The 18,928-nt window shown below is 42.5% G+C and overlaps 1 protein-coding gene across 3 annotated transcripts in view; it reads left to right on the top strand.

The window, feature by feature from the left end:
- Positions 1-3,015: 3,015 nt before the first annotated feature.
- STXBP5 (syntaxin binding protein 5) overlaps positions 3,016-18,928 on the top strand; it is a gene marked incomplete at both ends in the record, with an annotated part of 108,853 nt that continues 92,940 nt past the window's right edge. For all 3 annotated transcript variants that reach the window (XM_081997561.1, XM_081997560.1, XM_081997559.1), the window contains 2 exons: positions 3,016-3,168; positions 4,942-5,039. In XM_081997561.1, coding sequence (XP_081853687.1) covers positions 3,016-3,168; positions 4,942-5,039 — 251 coding nt within the window. The remainder of the gene's footprint in view (positions 3,169-4,941; positions 5,040-18,928) is intronic.

Here is an 18,928-nt window from a genome sequence, read left to right as displayed (position 1 = left end):
TTTTACATGCAGAGCTCAAGTCCCAGAAAGCGTTGATTTGTTGAATGGCATCAACTAGAAAGTGTGAGGGAAGAGAACTGCTGTTGTCCCAACCTTGTGTATATTATACCATTTTCCTAAAAGTTTGTGAGTATGGGTACAACATTACAATAATGAATGAGGTTCTCCTTGTGTTAGGTGCTAATGTAAACAGAAAATGAATTCCAATCTCTCCTCTAAAAATGTATAGTCCAGTTAAAGAATTGATTCAAGAGCCACACACATAGAAGGTAAGAAAAGGAAAGTGACTAGTATGCAAAGAGTGCTTTTAAAGGCCTTTAATCCCTCATCCAGTTTTGAGGGTTTTTTTGGCTGTGATTAATATTACCATAAATAATGAGGCTAATTGTGCTACAAAAGTTATAACTAGGAGTGTTTGCAGGGCCCTGCCTAACATATCCTGACAACAGGACTCCAATGGACTACAATTTCTATTCTTAAAGTGACACCTGTACACATGTCTTTACCTGTAACAGTCTGCGTTTACTATTTAGTCAAGCATGGCCAAGTTCTAGAAGTTTTCTTCCCAGTCTAGTGTGTTAGAATAATCATGTGTGAATAGATGGAAAAATCAGACATTATTTCTGTAACTTATAAACTGTTAGCTAAAATATGTAACGGATAATTAAAGACATACTGAAAATACATACATTTCTCTTCAGATATTTACTGATTCCTATTTACATCTTCTTCTTTTATTTCTAGGACTTCTGCCATCTCTGGAAGCATTCTTTCACATTTTACCAAAATGAATTGAGGAAGTGTCCAACAGTCCTGGTAACACAGGGGAACAGCTCTGTAAGTTCATGACTGAGTCGCTTTGTAAGAATATGGAAACTGTCTTGGTTCCTTGCAAATGCTTATACATCATATATCTGCCAGGAATATGGCTGTAAATTGACATGGGGTTACAGGTCTAAGAAGAGCTTGTGGCATTTTTACTTTTGAGGTTATGACGATGGCTGCACCATAACCAGCTTGCTGCATTCTGATTACGCTTACCCCTCTGTGCACTATTACATTTACTGTGCCAATAAAGCACGCCTGGCTATGAGGCTGAAAACATCACTTAAGAGGACCGTTTTACTGTGTGTGGAGCCTTTTACTGCTAAGGCATTCATGCTGTAGCCAGGAGATGCGAGCCAACGTCTTGAATCACATCTCTACAAGTTTTCCCTCCAAAAGCGATGACTGATCTTCCAGTTCATTTTACTTGAAATGAAAGTTCAGGAAAGTGTCACAAATAATAACTACCTTCAGCAATATAACAACAACTGAGACACGAGTAATATCTATTACCTGACCATGGACTAGATAATCCAAAACTGCAAACTAAAAGAAAAACAAAAGCAGAATACATAATACTATATAACAGCGGCTAGCAGAAAGCAACGTTTAACTCTCTGCCACCTGCTTACATTAGTTTTGCTGCCATAGGAAGGAATGGCAGCACCTTCGTAACCCCAGCGGCTCGCCTCGCAGCGCCAGGGCCGCGGTGACCCCTTCAGCCGGAGGTGGCTGGCTCCCCGCAGCCCTCAGTTCAGCCGGTTTCGGCTATGCACAGCTACCGCTCCCGGGCCGGGGCCGCACCACCTGCGCGGCTCTGGTGGTTAGGGTGAGGGGTACGGGGGGCAATCGCACCCCGCCGTTAACCGTTACTGCCGTTGGAAACGCTCCTCTCGCCTCGCCTCGACGCCGACCCCGCCGCCGCACCGGGAGGCAGCGCCACACGGAAACCACCGGCCCTGGCTGACACCCGCCACGGCGTCCGGGCCGCCGCCGTGGGACGAGGCGCAGCCCCTCCGCCCCGCAGCCGCTGGCGGATCTTCCTCGTTGTAACCACGCGGGACGCGCGGCTCTCGCCACGGCAGCGAGAGCCTCGGTGCGCCTCCAGCGCCGTGCTAGCGGCGGGGAGCCTCCGGCCGCCGCCGCCACCACCTGTTACCTGCTCCTGCCTCCGCCTGGCCGGAGGCCAACACCCAGTGTGCTCTCGTCGCCGCGCCCCACCCGCAGGCCAGGCACCCCTCACGCCGCCCCGGCCCCCGCGCGGCGCGGCGCGGCGGGGGGGAACGGGCACCGCCACATCCGGGTGCCGGCGCTCTTAGGGCGCATGCGCGGCCCCCCCGCCGCTGCGAGGTAGGGCGCCGCGGGAGTCGCTGGTGCCGCCGCCGCCGCTCCTCCTCCCTGGGGCGCTGCGCTTCCGCGTTGTCAGGCAAGGGGGAGCGACCGTGAGGCGGGGGAGGCGCCCTCCGTGGCGGCGGCAGGAGGCGGAGGAGGATGGTTGTGGGGGCGGGCGGCGGCAGCCGCTGGCAACAGCCGGGAGAAGCCCCGCTGATGACTGGCTGGCGGCACACGCAGCTCTGAGGAGACGGAGGGTGCCTGAGCCGCGCCGCGGGGCGGGCGCCTGCGAAGGGGGGAGAGACTGCGGCGGCGGGAGGGGGCCGGCACACACACACGCACGCAGAGACGGATGGCAGCGGCGGTCGCGGCTGTCACGATGTGAGGCGGGCTGCGCGGGGGGACGCGGCGGCTCCGCGGAGAGCACAGGCAAACCGCACAGCCCCGGCGGCGGGAGGGGCGGCCGGGGCGGGGCGGGACCGGCCGGGCCCGGGGCGAGCCGTGCGCCCCGGCGGGCGGGGCGCGGAGCGGCCGCGGGCGGCGAGCGTGGGACCGGCGGTGGCGGCGCCGGTGGTCTGACCGGCTCCTGTTTGCTTGGCTCCAGTCTCCGTCTCCGAGCCCGCGGGCCCCGATGAGGAGCGCCCCTGCGTTGCCGGACTGACGCCTCGCCGCCCTCTCAGCGGCCGAGGAGGAGGGCTGCCCCGTGGCGGAGAGCGCGGCGCCCCGATCGCGGGCCGCCCCTGCACCGCCCTCCACGGCGGGGGCTCGTCTGCCGCCTGCGGGGCGGGCGGCGCGGCGGGCGGCGGTGACGGCGCGGCGGCGAGGCCGGGGGAGCGGGGAGCGCTGCCGCCGCAGACCATGAGGAAATTTAACATCAGGAAGGTGCTGGACGGCCTGACGGCGGTGTCCTCCGCCGCCTCGGCGTCGTCCGCCGCGCAGCAGCAGCAGGCGGGGAACCGGGAGACCGAAATCCAGGAGACGCTCCAGTCGGAGCACTTCCAGCTCTGCAAGGTGAACGAGTGCTGCAGCCCCGCGCCGGGTGGCGGCCGGGGAAGGGGGCGCACGCCGCGGCGGGCGCTGCGGGCTTCGCCCCTCGGGGCCGACCTCGCCGAGCCTGCCTCCCGCTCCTGTTTACTTGTTTAGCTTTATTATTGCGGGGGGGGGGGGGGGAAGCGGTGGGTGTAGCTGTATAGGTCTTACTGGGTTTCCATAGTCATCTTTCCTGGAGACTTTCAGGGTTTGTCGTTTTCTAGGTGCTTTCACGCGTGTAATATTGGCCGTGTTCGTGAAGGCATCGTAGAAAGAGCGGGATGGATGAGGGAAGGAGTGATACCCAGCTGTAGTGCAGATCAGATTATCGCGGCATCCGAGTAGAAGCCTCTGCTCGTGGGCCCGAAGGACAGGAGATCTGTCGCTCTGCATTATTTGGAAATGCATTTATCCTGGTCCTTTGCGCCTGGAAGAGGCTGTAGACGTTTGTGGTGATTTCGCTGCAGTGTGTTGCCAAGTTGCCAATGCTGCTATTTGCAAGTGTTCTCCAGAGACAGAGGAAAAGTTCCTGTTTTTTTTTAATTTGCTTGTGCGTGATACAATAACTGCAGTTCGTGTCTGTACGCTTCAAAAAATGATGCAGCGAATTAATCCACCAGCTGTACCAAGAGGAATAAAAACTGATTTGAATATCAATACCCATTTTTATCTTTACAAAGCACCCATGGCCTAGCTTGATGTGGATGAGCTTGTTTGTGGATTCTTCTGCTTCTTTTATCTAGTATTGCAGGCGTTTCTGCCACTTCTGCAAGTTGTTCATGAAGGACGTGGAAGAGAGCAGAGGTGTTACCAGTTAGATTTTATTCACTGAAATTCTGAGAGTTGTAGGGTATGCCTGCAACTTCAGTGAAGTAAAAGGAGTATATCAGAAGTTTACTATGCATTCATGAGGTCCAAAAGTAACTCTTCTTTAAACTAAAGGTTTTGAAATGGAAAACCTAGCCTTTGTGTGGCTTATGTTGTGTATGTTTATAATGGAAATAAGAGTAGGTGACACTTTTATTAAATGTTCTTGATTCTGATTAATTGCAGCCCGAGAAGTGTAGTGGAGTTATTGCTTGGTCAATTACCAAATTAGTCTTGGCTAACCAGAAAGCTAAGTGTGCCAATAGCTTCATATTAAGAAGGAATCCCATGCTTTAGGGTTTTTTGCTTTGTTCGGTGGGGTGTTTTTTGGTGTTGTGTATTTTGGGGGCTGTTTTTTCTCTTTGGGGGAAGCGGAGGGTGAGAGATTGGTTCTGTGGCACTTGAGTTTTTTGGGATTTTTTCATAACGTGCTGAGAGAGGTTGCAATGTCATGGGGGGCCTGTTGGATTGAAACTGAAGTGATTCTCAGAAAAGCAGGTCTAGTAATTTGTAGTAGCTCTAATGTCAAGTCTGTCTTTGTAGCCAAACTTCCTACGAACATCTCAGGTTTTAGTATTTTGGTGTCTTTGCTAGAGCTCAAAGTAAGATTACTCAGAGAATTAGGTAGATGAGAAAATAAAACGCTGAGTTGATACAGTCTTTGTACAGAAGAAATGTAAGATTCAAATTAAGTTTGTCTCACTAAAAACATCCTTTATAATTGATTCATTTAAGACAGCTGATTTTCTCAATCTGTTAAAATTCTTTGTAGTTTCTTTCTTAATTGTGATTAACACTGAAGCCTGTTCCCTAACATATGATTTTTGATTCTGTTTGGTTTTGGTCTGCTGCTTGACCCATTATTACTGTTATCCTCTGACTTGTTAGACTGTACGCCATGGTTTCCCCTATCAACCTTCAGCCTTGGCATTTGATCCTGTTCAGAAAATACTGGCCATCGGGACTCAGACTGGAGCACTAAGGCTGTATCCTTTTATATTCTGAAGAGGATTTAGTGCACCTCATGCAAGTGCCGTTTTGATTCAGCTGCTGGAACCGTTCAGAAGTCTGGTGGGAACCAGGTATGCAGGAGGGGAAGGGAGGGGAAAAAAAGCTTTGTTTTCTGTTGGTGGGTGGCTTGGCTGTTCTGGTTGTTCTTTGTATCAGTTCAAGCTGTGTTAATGATGTGAGGTATGGCTGCTCAGTCCCCATTATCTCTAATATATACATTTTGTAGAGGGTTACTAGTGTGCTCACAGTTTACAGCAGCTGACTGCAAATCTAGAGAGAGACATGGGCTGAGCTCTGTTTTGTTGCTCTGCTGTGTGCTCTGGGATGGAAAAATTCCATGCTTCTTGGTGGGGGGTTTTGTTTTTCTGGTCATCTTCTTGATATAAGCTTTGTAATACTGTAGTTACCTGCTACTGCTTTTGTGTTGCCAAAAGATGGTTTCAAGTGGGGATACTAAAGGTTACAGGAATTGTATCTCACTAATAGTTTCCAAGTGACTGAGATGAGCAGAACGAAATTGTGGAATAAAGTACTAGTAACCCTGCTTCTTTTTGTTCACTAAAAAGTGAACTAGCCATATGTTCGTAGCCATATGGTACCGTAGCCATATGGTACTATCCAAGCCATGTAACAACATATGTGTTTAAACTTTTATTTTTAAAAGATGATGCCCTGTAGATTCTTTAATCCACACTGCCATCACCCAAATCTTACTCTTCAGGAGAAGAGAATAAATTGGATTCTCTGTTGTCCTGAAATGGACTGAACTCTGACTTTTTTGGGGGAAGGCTTAGGCTATCTTGCTAGAGAAAAAATGACTTAATCCTCTTTAAACTGTAGGTAAATCTCATCTTTTCCTTTTCTGCTTATTCTAGTCTGCAAGTAGACCTCTCTTTTTGTTTTCTTCTGTAACATCACTACTCTGTCTGTAAGGTTAATTGCCTTACGAGGATTGTCTTTTACAAGTTTAAGAATTAGAACTTCAGCATCAAATCCGAGGCTTTACGAAGAGGCTGAAGTAGCTTCTATGGTATCTATAATGATGTCTATTATGAACTCCCAAGATCTCTTAATTCAATGTATGAGTAATAGTAATGACTATGCAGTGCTCTTAAGGGTAGTTTCAAATATGGCATTAACTCCATAAATTTTGGTTTTAAAAAGGTGATAATGTTAATTTAAATGAAGAATGAAGTGTGGCTGGGTGGTGCTGTTAATTACTTTCATATTGGTAGACTAAGAAAACAGAGAGACCTAAAAGTAAGGATTTGGGTTTGAGGAAAAGGAGAGATCAAAGTGCACCTGTTTAGACCTTACTTGCCTGTAATTTTGGGCAATGTGATGTTGCAATTTGGGTAATGATGACTTGATAAAACCTTTTTACTGGCACTCGTCCATAATTACACTTGTGAGTTCTCAGAGTGTAAATTGCGTTCTAAATAATCGAGAGAAGTACTGCAAGATTGTGAGGGAAGAAACACTTACTGTGAGAGGAAGCAGTAAGATTGACAGAAAATGTATTTCTTAAGGGAAGGGAAGAAGTTTCCTGCAGAGGCTGAGATGTTGGTGCTCCCCTAACTTGATGAAGATGAATATGCTTCTCCATACTTTGATACAGGTCTTGGTTCTCGGAAGAACTGGTTAAAGGCGCTCAGCTCAGCTGATAGGTTAGTCCTGTAACCCAACGACAGTGCAGATGTTGCATCTCCTGTGATTCCTTGCTCTTTGGGCTGGAGTAGTGTAGGCAGAAGTGGTAGACATGGACACATTCTCAATGTAAAACCAGCCTCTTGCTTTCTGCCTAGTGAAACGGGTTTGAAAAGCACTCTTTGGTAAGGAGTCAAACCTGTAAGAACTGCTTATTTCATTCTATTGCTCAAAGATAAAAACACAACCAAAAAGTGCTTGTTGACCTACAGGATGTTTTACCTGCTAAGGTTTTTAGGAACAATAAATTACGCACAAGGATTCGTTGAAGTGGGAGCCACTTACTCTTTAGAACTGCAAAAAGTGTTTTTAAGTGAAATGAGGTGTGGACTAGAAAGACTGAGAGTCAATAAAAAGGTATTCATTGAGAAGTAAATACTAAAAGTGGGAGAAAAGTCAATCCTTGTTTTCTTCTGCATTCATGTTGTGAAAGTATAGAAGTAAAGGAATGATAAAGCTTCTTTCATTGCCTACCAGCAGGTGGGAGCTGGGTATAAGTGTTTTCCTTGCATCTTCAAGTAGAGGTGCATCTTGTCAAGCTTTCACTTCCTTCCTATTGCAATGAATTGTGAAGCAAGTTTTTCCCTTTTAGGAAGGGTATTAAAGATAAGCTATTCTTAAATCAAGGAATGAGCTAACCTGTTTTAGATTTTATTAATATGTGAAGAAATTAATATTACAGTCCTGATTGACTTTGGGCCATTTATTATTTAACCCCTTCACAGAACATGCTCTCTGTATTTGAGCAGTCTGCAGTTTGGGTATTTTAATTTCAAAATCAGTATTGATTGGAACAGATAAATATGAGCAGGAATTTTCTTAACCACACTTCCATTTCATTCTTCTTTGAGGGCTCTGTAACCACTTGTGAAGGAACACAGAGAATTCTAATACACAAATACTAAATATTGTCTCTAGTATTGGTACAACGACATGTAAAAATAGAACTAAGCTTCTTCTGAAGAACCAAAATCTGTGGATACGAATATACTGGGAGTTCATTGACTTAGTATATTTACCAATTAGAGGTAAATAATGACAAAATAACATCAACACTGTATTGAATTCTCTGAATCCACGAAGTAATTGTGAAAATGGAAATACCTAAACTATATGTAGCATGTTTCACTAATGGGTTTAGAAGTAGAATTACTACTCTGTTAATATTCTTTTTCCCTGATCCTAGGCGTTAAAACCTGGGGGTTAAAATCTGAGAGCATTGTGAAGTTGGTGACTTAGTGTGACAGAGGCAGGACTTTGCTGTTCTGTGCCCATAAGCAGCAGTTGGTTCTAGACTTTGCAGCTTTAAGAGGAAGAGAAGTCCATAAAAATATTAAGAGATTGCTTTTAGTGTGGAACTTAAGCCCTATGAGTCACCGGAGTTACAGTTTGGGATTATTTACTAGCTTAACTTGAGCGGTGTATCCCTTGCATTCCTTAAAAAAAAAAAAAAAAAAAAAAAAAAAAACAAACAAACAAACCTCGATTCTATTCCCAGAGTTACTTAGAAATATTTCTGATTTAGCTAGGAGACTTAAAAGCAAAGGTTTCTCAAGCAGACTGCTACTGTTCAGGTATTATCCTTAGAGAGGTATTTTGTGCCCTCCATAGAAAGGAACGCTCAGAACAATTAATAACAAAGGCTCTGTTCTGTTTTCAGCTATGGACAGCAACTTGGTTCCTTTACTGTGTATAAGGAAAAGTTAGGAAGTAGAATACAAACCTTGGGAAGAGGCCAGATGCTGGACCCACTTGCTACTCCTGACTGTAGAACAGCCAGCTGATGTGACCCTCTCCCTGACGTTAGGTTCTGTTGAAAATAGCTGTTTGATTCTGTGTTCTGTGTTGCAGGGGAAATTGAGTCATGAGGTAGGCATAAGAGCAGAAGCAGAGTGCTGAGTGACATAAAATCTTAAGTTTATTTCTCACATACACCCATACTCATCTGCTCATGCTGATAGAGTTGTTGCTCTGAGTTTGTGGTGCTGATCGGAGGACACTTGTTCCAGCTCCTCGAGGTGCTTGAGTCTTGGCTGGTGGCCTGGCTCTTATGTGTGGCAATTCTGCCTCAGGCTCACCCTTCTGCACAGTGTTGGGTATTTGTGGATGTGTTCCCCACAAGGAGCAATTGTGCTTGCTATTGATTTCAAACTGCAAGAGTCAGTGTAAGCTGCTGGAGGCCTCATTTGTCACTGCAGGCCAGTATCTTTGACCTTATCCATACTTAAAAGGGTTTGGCCATTGTTACCAGGGTGGCTTTCACCTTTTGATCTCCTATCCTAAATGTGTTGGATATCAAGTAGTTAAAAGCTTATCTGTGCCTTGCTTCTTTCCTCTGCATACCTGAACTATTACAGCAGGACACATAAGACTATAGTCTTATGGAAGTCTTTATATATAGTCTTTAGGAAGTTTTGTGCATGATTGACGGTGCTTTGTTTTCCCAGAAGATATCAAAACCTTCTAATGAGTTAGAATTGAGTATATGTACTCAAGTTTTAACTTACCTGAATGGTGTGATTGAGTAGACTTTACCCTGTGGCATCCTGACAGCATTCAGTGTCATAGGTAAGAGTACTGCTTCAGTGCTGTCTGTTTTTTTCACTCTTCTGCTTTAAAGTCCCTCTAGAAGTTGAATGTGATCTGAACAGCGTAGCATTTAAACTATAAAGAGGTTTGAGAAAAGCAAAATGGACTTTATTGGGAATTGTCTGTCCTTATGATGTTGCTTCCTCCAAACTTTAAATTACTAATTGTACAGGGCCCTGGACTTAATAGTTGGATGAGCTTTTCTGTTTGCTTCTATAGGAGGTAGAATAAGCTTTGAAGCTAAAGCAGAAAAATTGAAGGAATCCTCCTGCTCTCTGCTGTTTAACTGCTCCATCTTAAACAAGTTTCTTCAGTTTTCTGTGCTTTAATTTCTCAATAGCTAAACTAGGACAGTATGTCAAATGAGACTTATTTTGATTGTCTGCCAACATGAATGCAATACCTTTATTGGTGCTTCATGCCTTAAAAATACTCATTTACAGCTTGAAGCTCAGCCCTGCTTTTGATAGAGGGAGTTCTAAAAAGAAAGACCATTTCCACTAGAAATTCTTGACTATAGGGGATACCTGTAGCATAAGTGTTGTGTCTTCCACACAGACCAAATTGTCCCTAGGACTCTTTATTCCCAAGCAGAATAGGCTAAGTTTGTGGTTTGTTTCAAACACAGTTCACAGGAAGAAGAAAAACTAGTTCATCATTCTATCACTAAATATCTGAAAATCCCAATTATTCTGCATGTCAGCATCTGTTCATTTCCCCCCATTCTTTTCAGTAGTAAAAAACTTCAGCTATTTGCTTACATAAAAGTAGTTTTCATGTATTTGAGGTGTGTAAAACTTGCTTTGTGAGTTTCATTTTCTGGCCTTTGTGAGCAGAACTCACAACTGTTATTCTTTGATCAAAATAACTCAAAGCCTGGATGTGTGGTTCCATGCAGTCAGTTTCTGGTGAAATGTTTATGTTGCAGCATATGGATAGTTTAGCTGTAGATGTATACCAACAAATTCAAGTGCTTAGTGGATTCTCTGAAGTTCTAACAAAATTCCATTTCAAACTTGTGATGTGATTTATATCCATCAGAAATATTTTTCCTTTGGATCATTCAGACTATGCAAGCCAGTCTGGCAGTCTGACTGGGGATGTATTTGTTGGATTGTTTTTTTTAATCCCTCTCATGGAAACATCAGCTTGAGATGATGATGTTTGGGTTTTTTTTTGTTGTTGGTTTTGTTTTGTTGAAGTAGCTCTACACCTTTTCTTTCTCCCTTCTGGAGAAAGGGCAGTAGGGCAATGGCTGGAACTGTGTTTACAGTATGCAGAGCAGAGATTTCAGTTTTTCAAATTGAGCATCTGACTGAAGTTGGCACAGCTTCAAGTGGGAAACTGGACCAGATGAACTTGGGAGGTCCTTTCCAACCAAAATTATTCTGTGAGCCTGTCTATTCTATACCATCTTGAACTACACTACTGTTTTGTGGATTGTTAGGGTTTTTTTTGGCATTTGGACACTGAAGAGAATAGTCTCAACCTTTGCCAACATTCGTCTGGACTTTGAACAAATCTTCCTGTTTTGGGAAGAGTACATTGTTAAAGCTACTAAAAATACTGCAATACTGTCATGCCAGAGAGACTCTGATTATCTGTTAATAAGAAAATGTTTATTGGCTACCTTGCCACCCAATTCACAGAGTAGTTTAAGCAAAGTAGTTTTTTTAAAACATACATTACTCATCACATATCTATTTCTTTTAACACTACCACATATTTTATCATATCTTGCAACACTTAGTTCATGTGGGTATCATTAACTCTCTTTCAATGAAAAATCCCCACTCCTTAATGAAGAAAATCAACTACCTTTGGATATTCTGAAATGAAATAAGGCCAAAATGCCATTGAGACAGGTAACTCTTAAAAATGTATGGAATTACAGCAAGTCAGTCCTACACAGAGAAAGCTATGATTGATTTCTTCATAATAAGTAAGCTGGTGTACTTTTTAAATCCATGGTTACACTTGTTGGGAGACTTGGTGTGCTGTTTTTGCCTGGGATAGAGTTAATCTTCATAGTAGTTTTGGATTTGTACTGGAAACTGTCAATAATACAGGGATGTTTTTGTTATTGCTGAGCAGTGCTTACACAGAGTTAAGGTCTCTTCACTCCACCCCCCCAGTGAGCAGGCTGGGGGTGCACAAGAAGTTGGGAGGGGACACAGCCAGGACAGCTGACCCCAACTGGCCGAAGGGATATTCAATACCATACAATGTCATGCTCAGCATATAAAGCTGAGGGAAGAAGGAAGAGGGGGAGCGTTTGGTGTTAGGACGTTTCATCTTCCAAAGTAACTGTTATGTGCGATGGAGCCCTGCTTTGCTGGAGATGGATGAACACCTGCCTGCTGATGAGAAGTGATGAATTAATTCCTTGTTTTGTTTTGCTTTTCTTGCATGCGCGGCTTTTGCTTTACCTATTAAACTGTCTTTAACTCGACCCATGCGTTTTCTCACTTTTTCTCTTCTGATTCTCTTCCCCCATCCCACTGGCAGGGGAGTGAGTGACTGGCTGTGTGGTGCTTAATTGCTGGCTGGGGTTAAACCATGATAGTCCTTTTTGATGCCCAACGTGGGACTCGAAGGGTTTGAGATAATGACAGGTTTGATTGGAATGTGCTAGATTGAATTTATAGCTGTTATTACTGTTTAGCTATTAATTGACAGGCTCCTGTGCTTGCCATGGGGCTTGCTTCCCTTACTGTATAGTAGAGTGTAGTGCTCATTAGTGGCTGCTTTTTGCTTTCCCTGCTTGCTCTGCTGCTTATCTTCAGACTGCTGTGCCTAGGAACATTTTGGTAACAGCCATGGTGATGTGCCTTGGGCTGGCAGATGGACAGGGCATCGCTGCTGTTTCTGTGCTGCTGTACCGGACAGGCTGGAACTCCAGTGTGAACTTGAGTCGAAGGGATTCTGACCTGTGGATGAACCCGTATGGGAGTAGGACACCCTGAAGCATCTGTGACTGCAGATAAGCCCACACCAGAGCAGATACATTTCATGTGGCTGCAGTTATGTCTGTGTTGCAGCAGGTATACCTCTGAAGGGATTGTAGCCCAAGAATAAGTCCATGTGGGAGAACATACATCTTGAAGCATCAGTGGCTGTGCATGGGGTCATGCTGCGCACCTCAAAGTGTGTGGCCATGGATAAGCCCGTGACAGAGCAGGTATACCTGTGGAGGGACTGCAGCCATGGGTAAGGCCATGTTGGAGCAGGTTTACTTCTGAAGGAACTGTGGCTGTGGATAAGTCTGTGCTGCAGTAGGTCTTTGACCTTTTTGATACAATTCTACTGAATGGCTTTTAGTCGTAATTGCTTTTGTTGAAAATACCTGATGCATAACTGTATTAAATCTTGTACTGTAACTTATAAAAATGAACTTTAGAAGGAAAACTTTTCTTCCCTGTAGGTATTTTACTGGGAGAGTAGAAGCCTAATGGATATAGCCTTGCAAGCTTCAAACTTGCTGCGTCATATTGAGCTTGGGGAAGGAAGTGTCTTTGGAAGTGTGCAAAGCTTGCAAGGCTGCAGGTGTTACTGTAGCACTAGGCTAACCTGTTTCCTTGTACCTAGTAGCTATTTGTGAAACACTGGGGTGGTATGGATTGTGTGTTCTGATGGTGTTAAAATGTAACAGGCAATTGGACAAATTAGGCTTTCAGAGTTCTGTGCTCAATTCACTGGGCTCTTAATTTGACGTTTTACGGGATTCGTTCCTTCTCAGTCACTGTGGAAGGGCTTTTAGAACTGAAGTAGCATTATGGCTGCAGGAGAAGAAATGAGCAGTTTCAGTAAAGTCATGTCTGGGAAAGTAGAAGCAGCTCACAATTTGAGATGTGATAAAGACAGCTTGAAAGCACAAACCAAGATTACAAACCCTTCCTAACAAAACTTCCTGTTTGGCAGAAATTTTGTAACTGCATTAGACTTCTTCTAAGTGTCGAGGTCTCTCTTTACAAGGGAAGGATAAGCATTCTTACACATTACCTTTAAGGTCACTAGCAGTGCCCTCAGTTGTTATATGTGTATTTCCTATTGCTCTTCTAGAACTGTTTTTTGTTTCTCAGTTTAATGGAACAGTGAAAACTCACATTATTTATCAGGGTTCCCATAGCACATCTGTTTTTGTAGGGTTATCTACATAGAAGCTCAATGAAAATAAGACTTGTGAATTATTACATTCTATATGAAGTCAAAACTGGAGGATGTGGATTTTGGGAACAGTTCACTTTGTTCTTAATCTTAGCCAACTGGTAATGGCTTCACATATGGAAAAAATAGAGTCCTTAGGAGTTTTGAGAGGTTAATACTGTGATAGATCTTTATCTTTTATCTCTTGGATCTTTTCTTTTCCTGTTGCTACTCTTGATGTGGCCCATCTGGAGTGTACCATCAAACTGATCATTACATTTTTTTGGGAAAAATCCAGATTCTTAATCCTGCAAAATATATCTAGTTGAGTAGACGAGACTTTTCCGGAGATCAAATTCTTAGACATGTTTTATATTTATCTGTTTGCCAGCCCAAGGAAGAAGTTTGTGGTGCTTGTGAACCAAAACCACATATGAGAGCACATTGCTTACCCACTGCCAGTGTGCTGTCTTTCAGTTTTTGAAGTTACCATATTTTGCTGAACCATGTTTAAATCATGGTATCGTAATTGGTACTTGAATTGCTAATCAAGCATAGCCTCTTAGTATTCAACTAGTGATAATTTGAGTGACCTTTTTCATGTCAACACTTCTATCATAGGCATTTGATAATAATACAGCTTACATGATTATCAAAGGGAGCACTAACTTACTACGTCTTTTGACTTCCAGTGCAAATACAGGTGACGGTCTAATGACTTAAATTAAATCTCTGGCAGTGATATTTTTATCACTTAATTTAGTCACTGTTTAAAACAATGAAGGACTTGGAAATAGCTAAAACTGAAATATTTCACTAGTGAGGACTGTCTTAGAGTGGTAGAATTCCTTACTGAGTAGATTTCTGAAATATGTAGCAGTTCTGTTAGCCTCTGGAGACTCATACTGAATCCTGATTCATTTTGATTTTTACGATGCTTTCATGAAATTACTGCTTCTGTGGCTATCATTTAGCCTGATCTGGTATGTTGATGTTCAATTTAAGACTCTCTGCCACAAATGAGAACCATTTTGTCTTACAGTTAAAATCTCTCCTTGGGTAAGAGATTCCAAAACTGCTTTTATATCTGAAACCTGTACAATTTGGTGACAGCCTTAGTCTGCATACTAGTTGTTCTAACTTAATCACTTCCTGCAAAGACTTAGTCTGTTTTGAATACCTCAGCTTCTCTTAAAAAAAAAAAAGTAGTTATTGATAGCACTTGCACTGAGGCAGCTATATCAATTGCTCAATTAAGATTGATTCTGATATTGTAGTAGTAAAAATTTTTCATTGCAGTTCAGGAATAGACCTTCCCTAGTCATTTGTCCACAGTAATTCTACTCTGCATCAGTGGTTCTGTACTTACAGATTTTTCCTTTGCTTTGCATTTTATCTTAAGTGTCAAGAATAGTGGAAGTAGATGAAATGTAAAATGTGTGTCTGCTAGTATAGGAAACAAAGTGCAGGACTAAATGCTTTGTCAAATGCTAGGTTGTGCTGATTGAGCTAATTAGAACATGTGAAACAAATATCTTTGGTTATGTTAAGATGATATATTTAACACTTCAGGAGTAGCCAACCAAAGAGGTAATCCAGCTGGTATCCAATGTTTCTGATAACTTTCTACTAAAGGTCCTGCATCTTTCCCACCTAGTAACACCAACTTGTATTCAGCAGCAGGTGGACAAAAGCAATTTGCATTTTTCTACTTTCTCATTACAGAGATAGAACAGAATGTTAATTTTTTGTGATCACTTAATGTTAAATTGATAGGAATAGCTTGCCTGTATTTTTTGAGCATATGCTCTATCCAGTCTTACTACCTTGTTAAAAAGAGCAGATGTTCCTCTTCACAGTTGAAAAACATTCTTGACTGAACTTTGTAGTGTTGATATTAGAAGTACAGTTACTAAGCTTTAGTGATGCTTATTAATATGCAGAATGGGCTGCAGAGCAATAACTTGTCTGGCATTCCCTTTTATATGTGTTCCAAACTTGTGCAGTAAATAGGTCCAGTGAGTAGCCTCACAGCTGCCCTTAAATGTCAGATAAAAAGCAAAGTTGCCAAAAAAAGCCCCCAACAGACTTCCATTTAAGTGATTACATATGAGATTTCTTGCTGGCATGGTGAATATCCCCTCATTCTTTAAAATAATTAGGTGGGAAACATAACACTTGTATGCCCATGGAAGTACTGTGAATATAGCCCCAATTATGTTAATAGTCAAAGGGATAGTAAAAGAAAAAAGTAAAATAGAATGGGATTTATATAGCCTTTAGGGGATGCTGTGAGGAAGAGGCAGGAGGAGTTAACTCTCTAATATTGTTTCTTTTCTTACTTGAGTAGCAAAGGAGGAAAACTATTTAACTTTTGAACTATGGCAGTTTAAAAGAACTGTGGGTTTGTTTTTTTTCCCCCCCACTACATGAACTCTGCCAGTAATTTCCAAATCAAATAAATGCTGTTATGGATAAAAAGAAAAAAAAAAATGTGGGGAGGAGGTGGCATTTCCTGAGCAAACTTTACTGACTTTTGATGATTGTTTTTTCTGCTGGCAATTCCCAGAGAGAGAAGCAGCACATCAGAAGGTGCTAACAATGAAATTTGGTTACAAAATACTTAGGAACTGCAGTTTTGTGTTTTAGCATATTGTAACCAGAAGCAGGTCTGGTACTTTGACAGTCTTGTTGTGCATAACTAACAGTGCATTCTGTCATTTCCAGACCAGGTTTTTTGACGACGCTTGTGTGACCTCTTTTACCTCCTGTAGTTTTCTGTAGATAAACTGACTGAAACTTGGTAAACACATTTCTTGTTACAGGTAACTTTCCTGCATTATGTTCAGTGTAGTACTAGTGCTAACAGCCCTAAAGGCCTCTGTTACAGCAGTTTGCAGATACAGCTCTACAGAAATAAAACCTTAACTTCTACAGATCTACAAGTACATAGATATTGCAGCTGGTGCATAGCTATAATTGGAGAGCTAAGTGATCAATATTTGAATGCATCAGTATCTGTTTGGTCCCCTACTTTGTAGCAGACTTTAAAGCTAGCTCTACTTTAGTACCAGAAATTACAACTACAAAGCAGCCAGAAATGTGGTAGTGTGGTTTAAATGTGAGTATATGGTAGTCACTAAAAAAATTGTCTTGATGGGTTTTCTATATTATAAAATTGCTAAAAATGAGACTGTTATTACTCTTGCACCTGAAGCTAAGGTCGTTTGCCTTGGCATAATAAGCAGTAGAGGTGATCAGTGTCACCAGTTCCTCTGGCAAATAGGAGCTGCCTGTATTTCATTTCAGTAGGCAGAAGCTGTAGAGATCCTTGTTATTTTGTTAAGGTTATGGACAGGCTTTTCTCCCTTAAGTGCTCAGAAGTGACCTTAACTTGTCTGTGTCTAGTGTACCCTGGCCTGGGCAGAATACATACAGACTTTAGCTCTTACCCTAGTGAAAACCTTTTAAAGAAGGATAGTTTATAAAACTGGGAGGAGGGAAGTATCTAGTTGGTGCCTACCTACAGGCTTTCGTAACTCAAAGTTGGGTCGTTCTTTACAAATGTAGTCTTCCTCTATTTTCAAAATTGACCTGAGAGGGGAAGATTCGATTCTTAGTAAGGCTGCAGAAACTTGGGAGACACCACTTCAATTGCCAGAATTCTACTTAAATGTTTAGTTTGTAAGTTTTGTGTATATTTTCATGAATTCAGACAGGTGAATTAAGCTGATATTTACTTGATACATATATATGTAATAGTGTATTATATGTTTAGAAATGTATTTAATGTACTGTACGTAATAAATACAGTGTATTAAAGAAAAATAGGATTAGCTTAAACTAGGTCTTTGCTGAGGAATAAAGATCACAGCAGTCAAAGTACAAAGCTTCAGACTGGTGGATAAGAGGGTATGTATTTTCTCTGAATCACCTAAAACTTGGCTGTTTGATTTGTTGTACCAAATCTGCCCAACAAACTTTGAAGAGCATGGTGAACAAAAAAGCATCATTTCGCTGTCATATAGAGCAATGGTGCGTCCACATTTGAGTCCTGTGTTTTCTTGGTTTCTGCATCTTAAGTGGCATGGATTTAGTGGAGGGAAACTAGAATTATTGAGAATAGAGTGTCTGCCTTACAAGAGGATTAACAACACTTGGTCTCCTCAGTTTAGAGAGGAGGAGAAGGGGTAAATATGATCAAGGGTTGCAAAATCAAGGGGACACTGGTTAAAATGCCTGCTGAGCTGTCATTTCGCAAGTTTGCAGTGCAAAAACTAGGGGGCATTCACTAAAGTACCATTCGACTGATTCAAAAGATAAAAAGCAGTTTTTAGTTTGAATATAATGAGTAGTGAAATTCTAGAATTTGTGCGTGTGGGAGGTGGTGTCGGCAGGCCTTACCAGCTCAGTCAGGAGGGGAATGGACAAACTTGTGGACAATGGCTCAATCAGCAAATGCTGAAGGGACTAGAGTGGGATTTGTCCTCTATCATACCTAATCCACTAAGAGGATTTGGTTTGGGAGTGGAAAGGGAATAGGGTGCAAAGTGGCCGGGCTTGTGTGCTCTACTTAAATAAGTTTAAATAACGTTGATTGCTGTCGTAGGAGGTAGTGCTGGGCTGCATGGACCTCTGGCTTGAGTCATCTATGGTGGCTCCTCTGCTGTTAGTCTGACTGTCAGAGGAAAGAATTCCTTAACTATGAAGTTGTTCAACAGTATGTTTGTACAGACTTCTTCATTTCAACTCAGTACTTTATGTTGTAATCATTTTTATAAACACAACTTGAAATTTTCTCAGCTTCTGTGGTTTGTTAGCAAGGAAATAATCTTTGCTGCTTAAGCAAAATTTATCAGATGCCTGAACAGCTGATGAAACAGTTTCTATGGTATAGTAAAACGTACGATGCCAAGAGTGTTGATGTGGTGTAGAGGTGAGTTTTAATATCAAGGAAGCTGGTATGAAAACTCAAGTATGGTAATCGCACTGTGATCTGATAATGTTCTCTGCCTTTGCTTTTTTTGTCTGCAGTGGAGCTTACTGTTGCAGTTAGAGTGGTGGGCAAGTTCAGAAAACAATGGCCTTGAGTAAGTTTTGATGGGGGAAAACTACCTTGTGACATTCTTCAGATATCATAGTGTGCTATTACAGTAGTCATATTCAATTTGACAAAGATGATGCTACTAATGCTTGCCGTTCTAATCTAGATTAATGGATTGTCACTTTCAAGAATATAATCTCACCTGCTGTAGGAAAGCTCATTTAAAGAGAATGTTCTTGTAAAATATTCCTGAAATTATATTTAGTGTCAAGCTTAAAATTAGCAGATTTCAGTTACAAAACAGGTAAAATACTTAAAAGAATAGTTTGAAAACTTTGTCCACATAGTTTGTTCTACACTCCCCCCCCCAAAAAAAAA

This window comes from Phaethon aethereus (genome assembly GCF_964289735.1).
Source record: "Phaethon aethereus genome assembly, chromosome: 3".
NCBI lineage: Eukaryota > Metazoa > Chordata > Aves > Phaethontiformes > Phaethontidae > Phaethon > Phaethon aethereus.
This window is presented reverse-complemented; position numbering and strand designations above follow the sequence as displayed.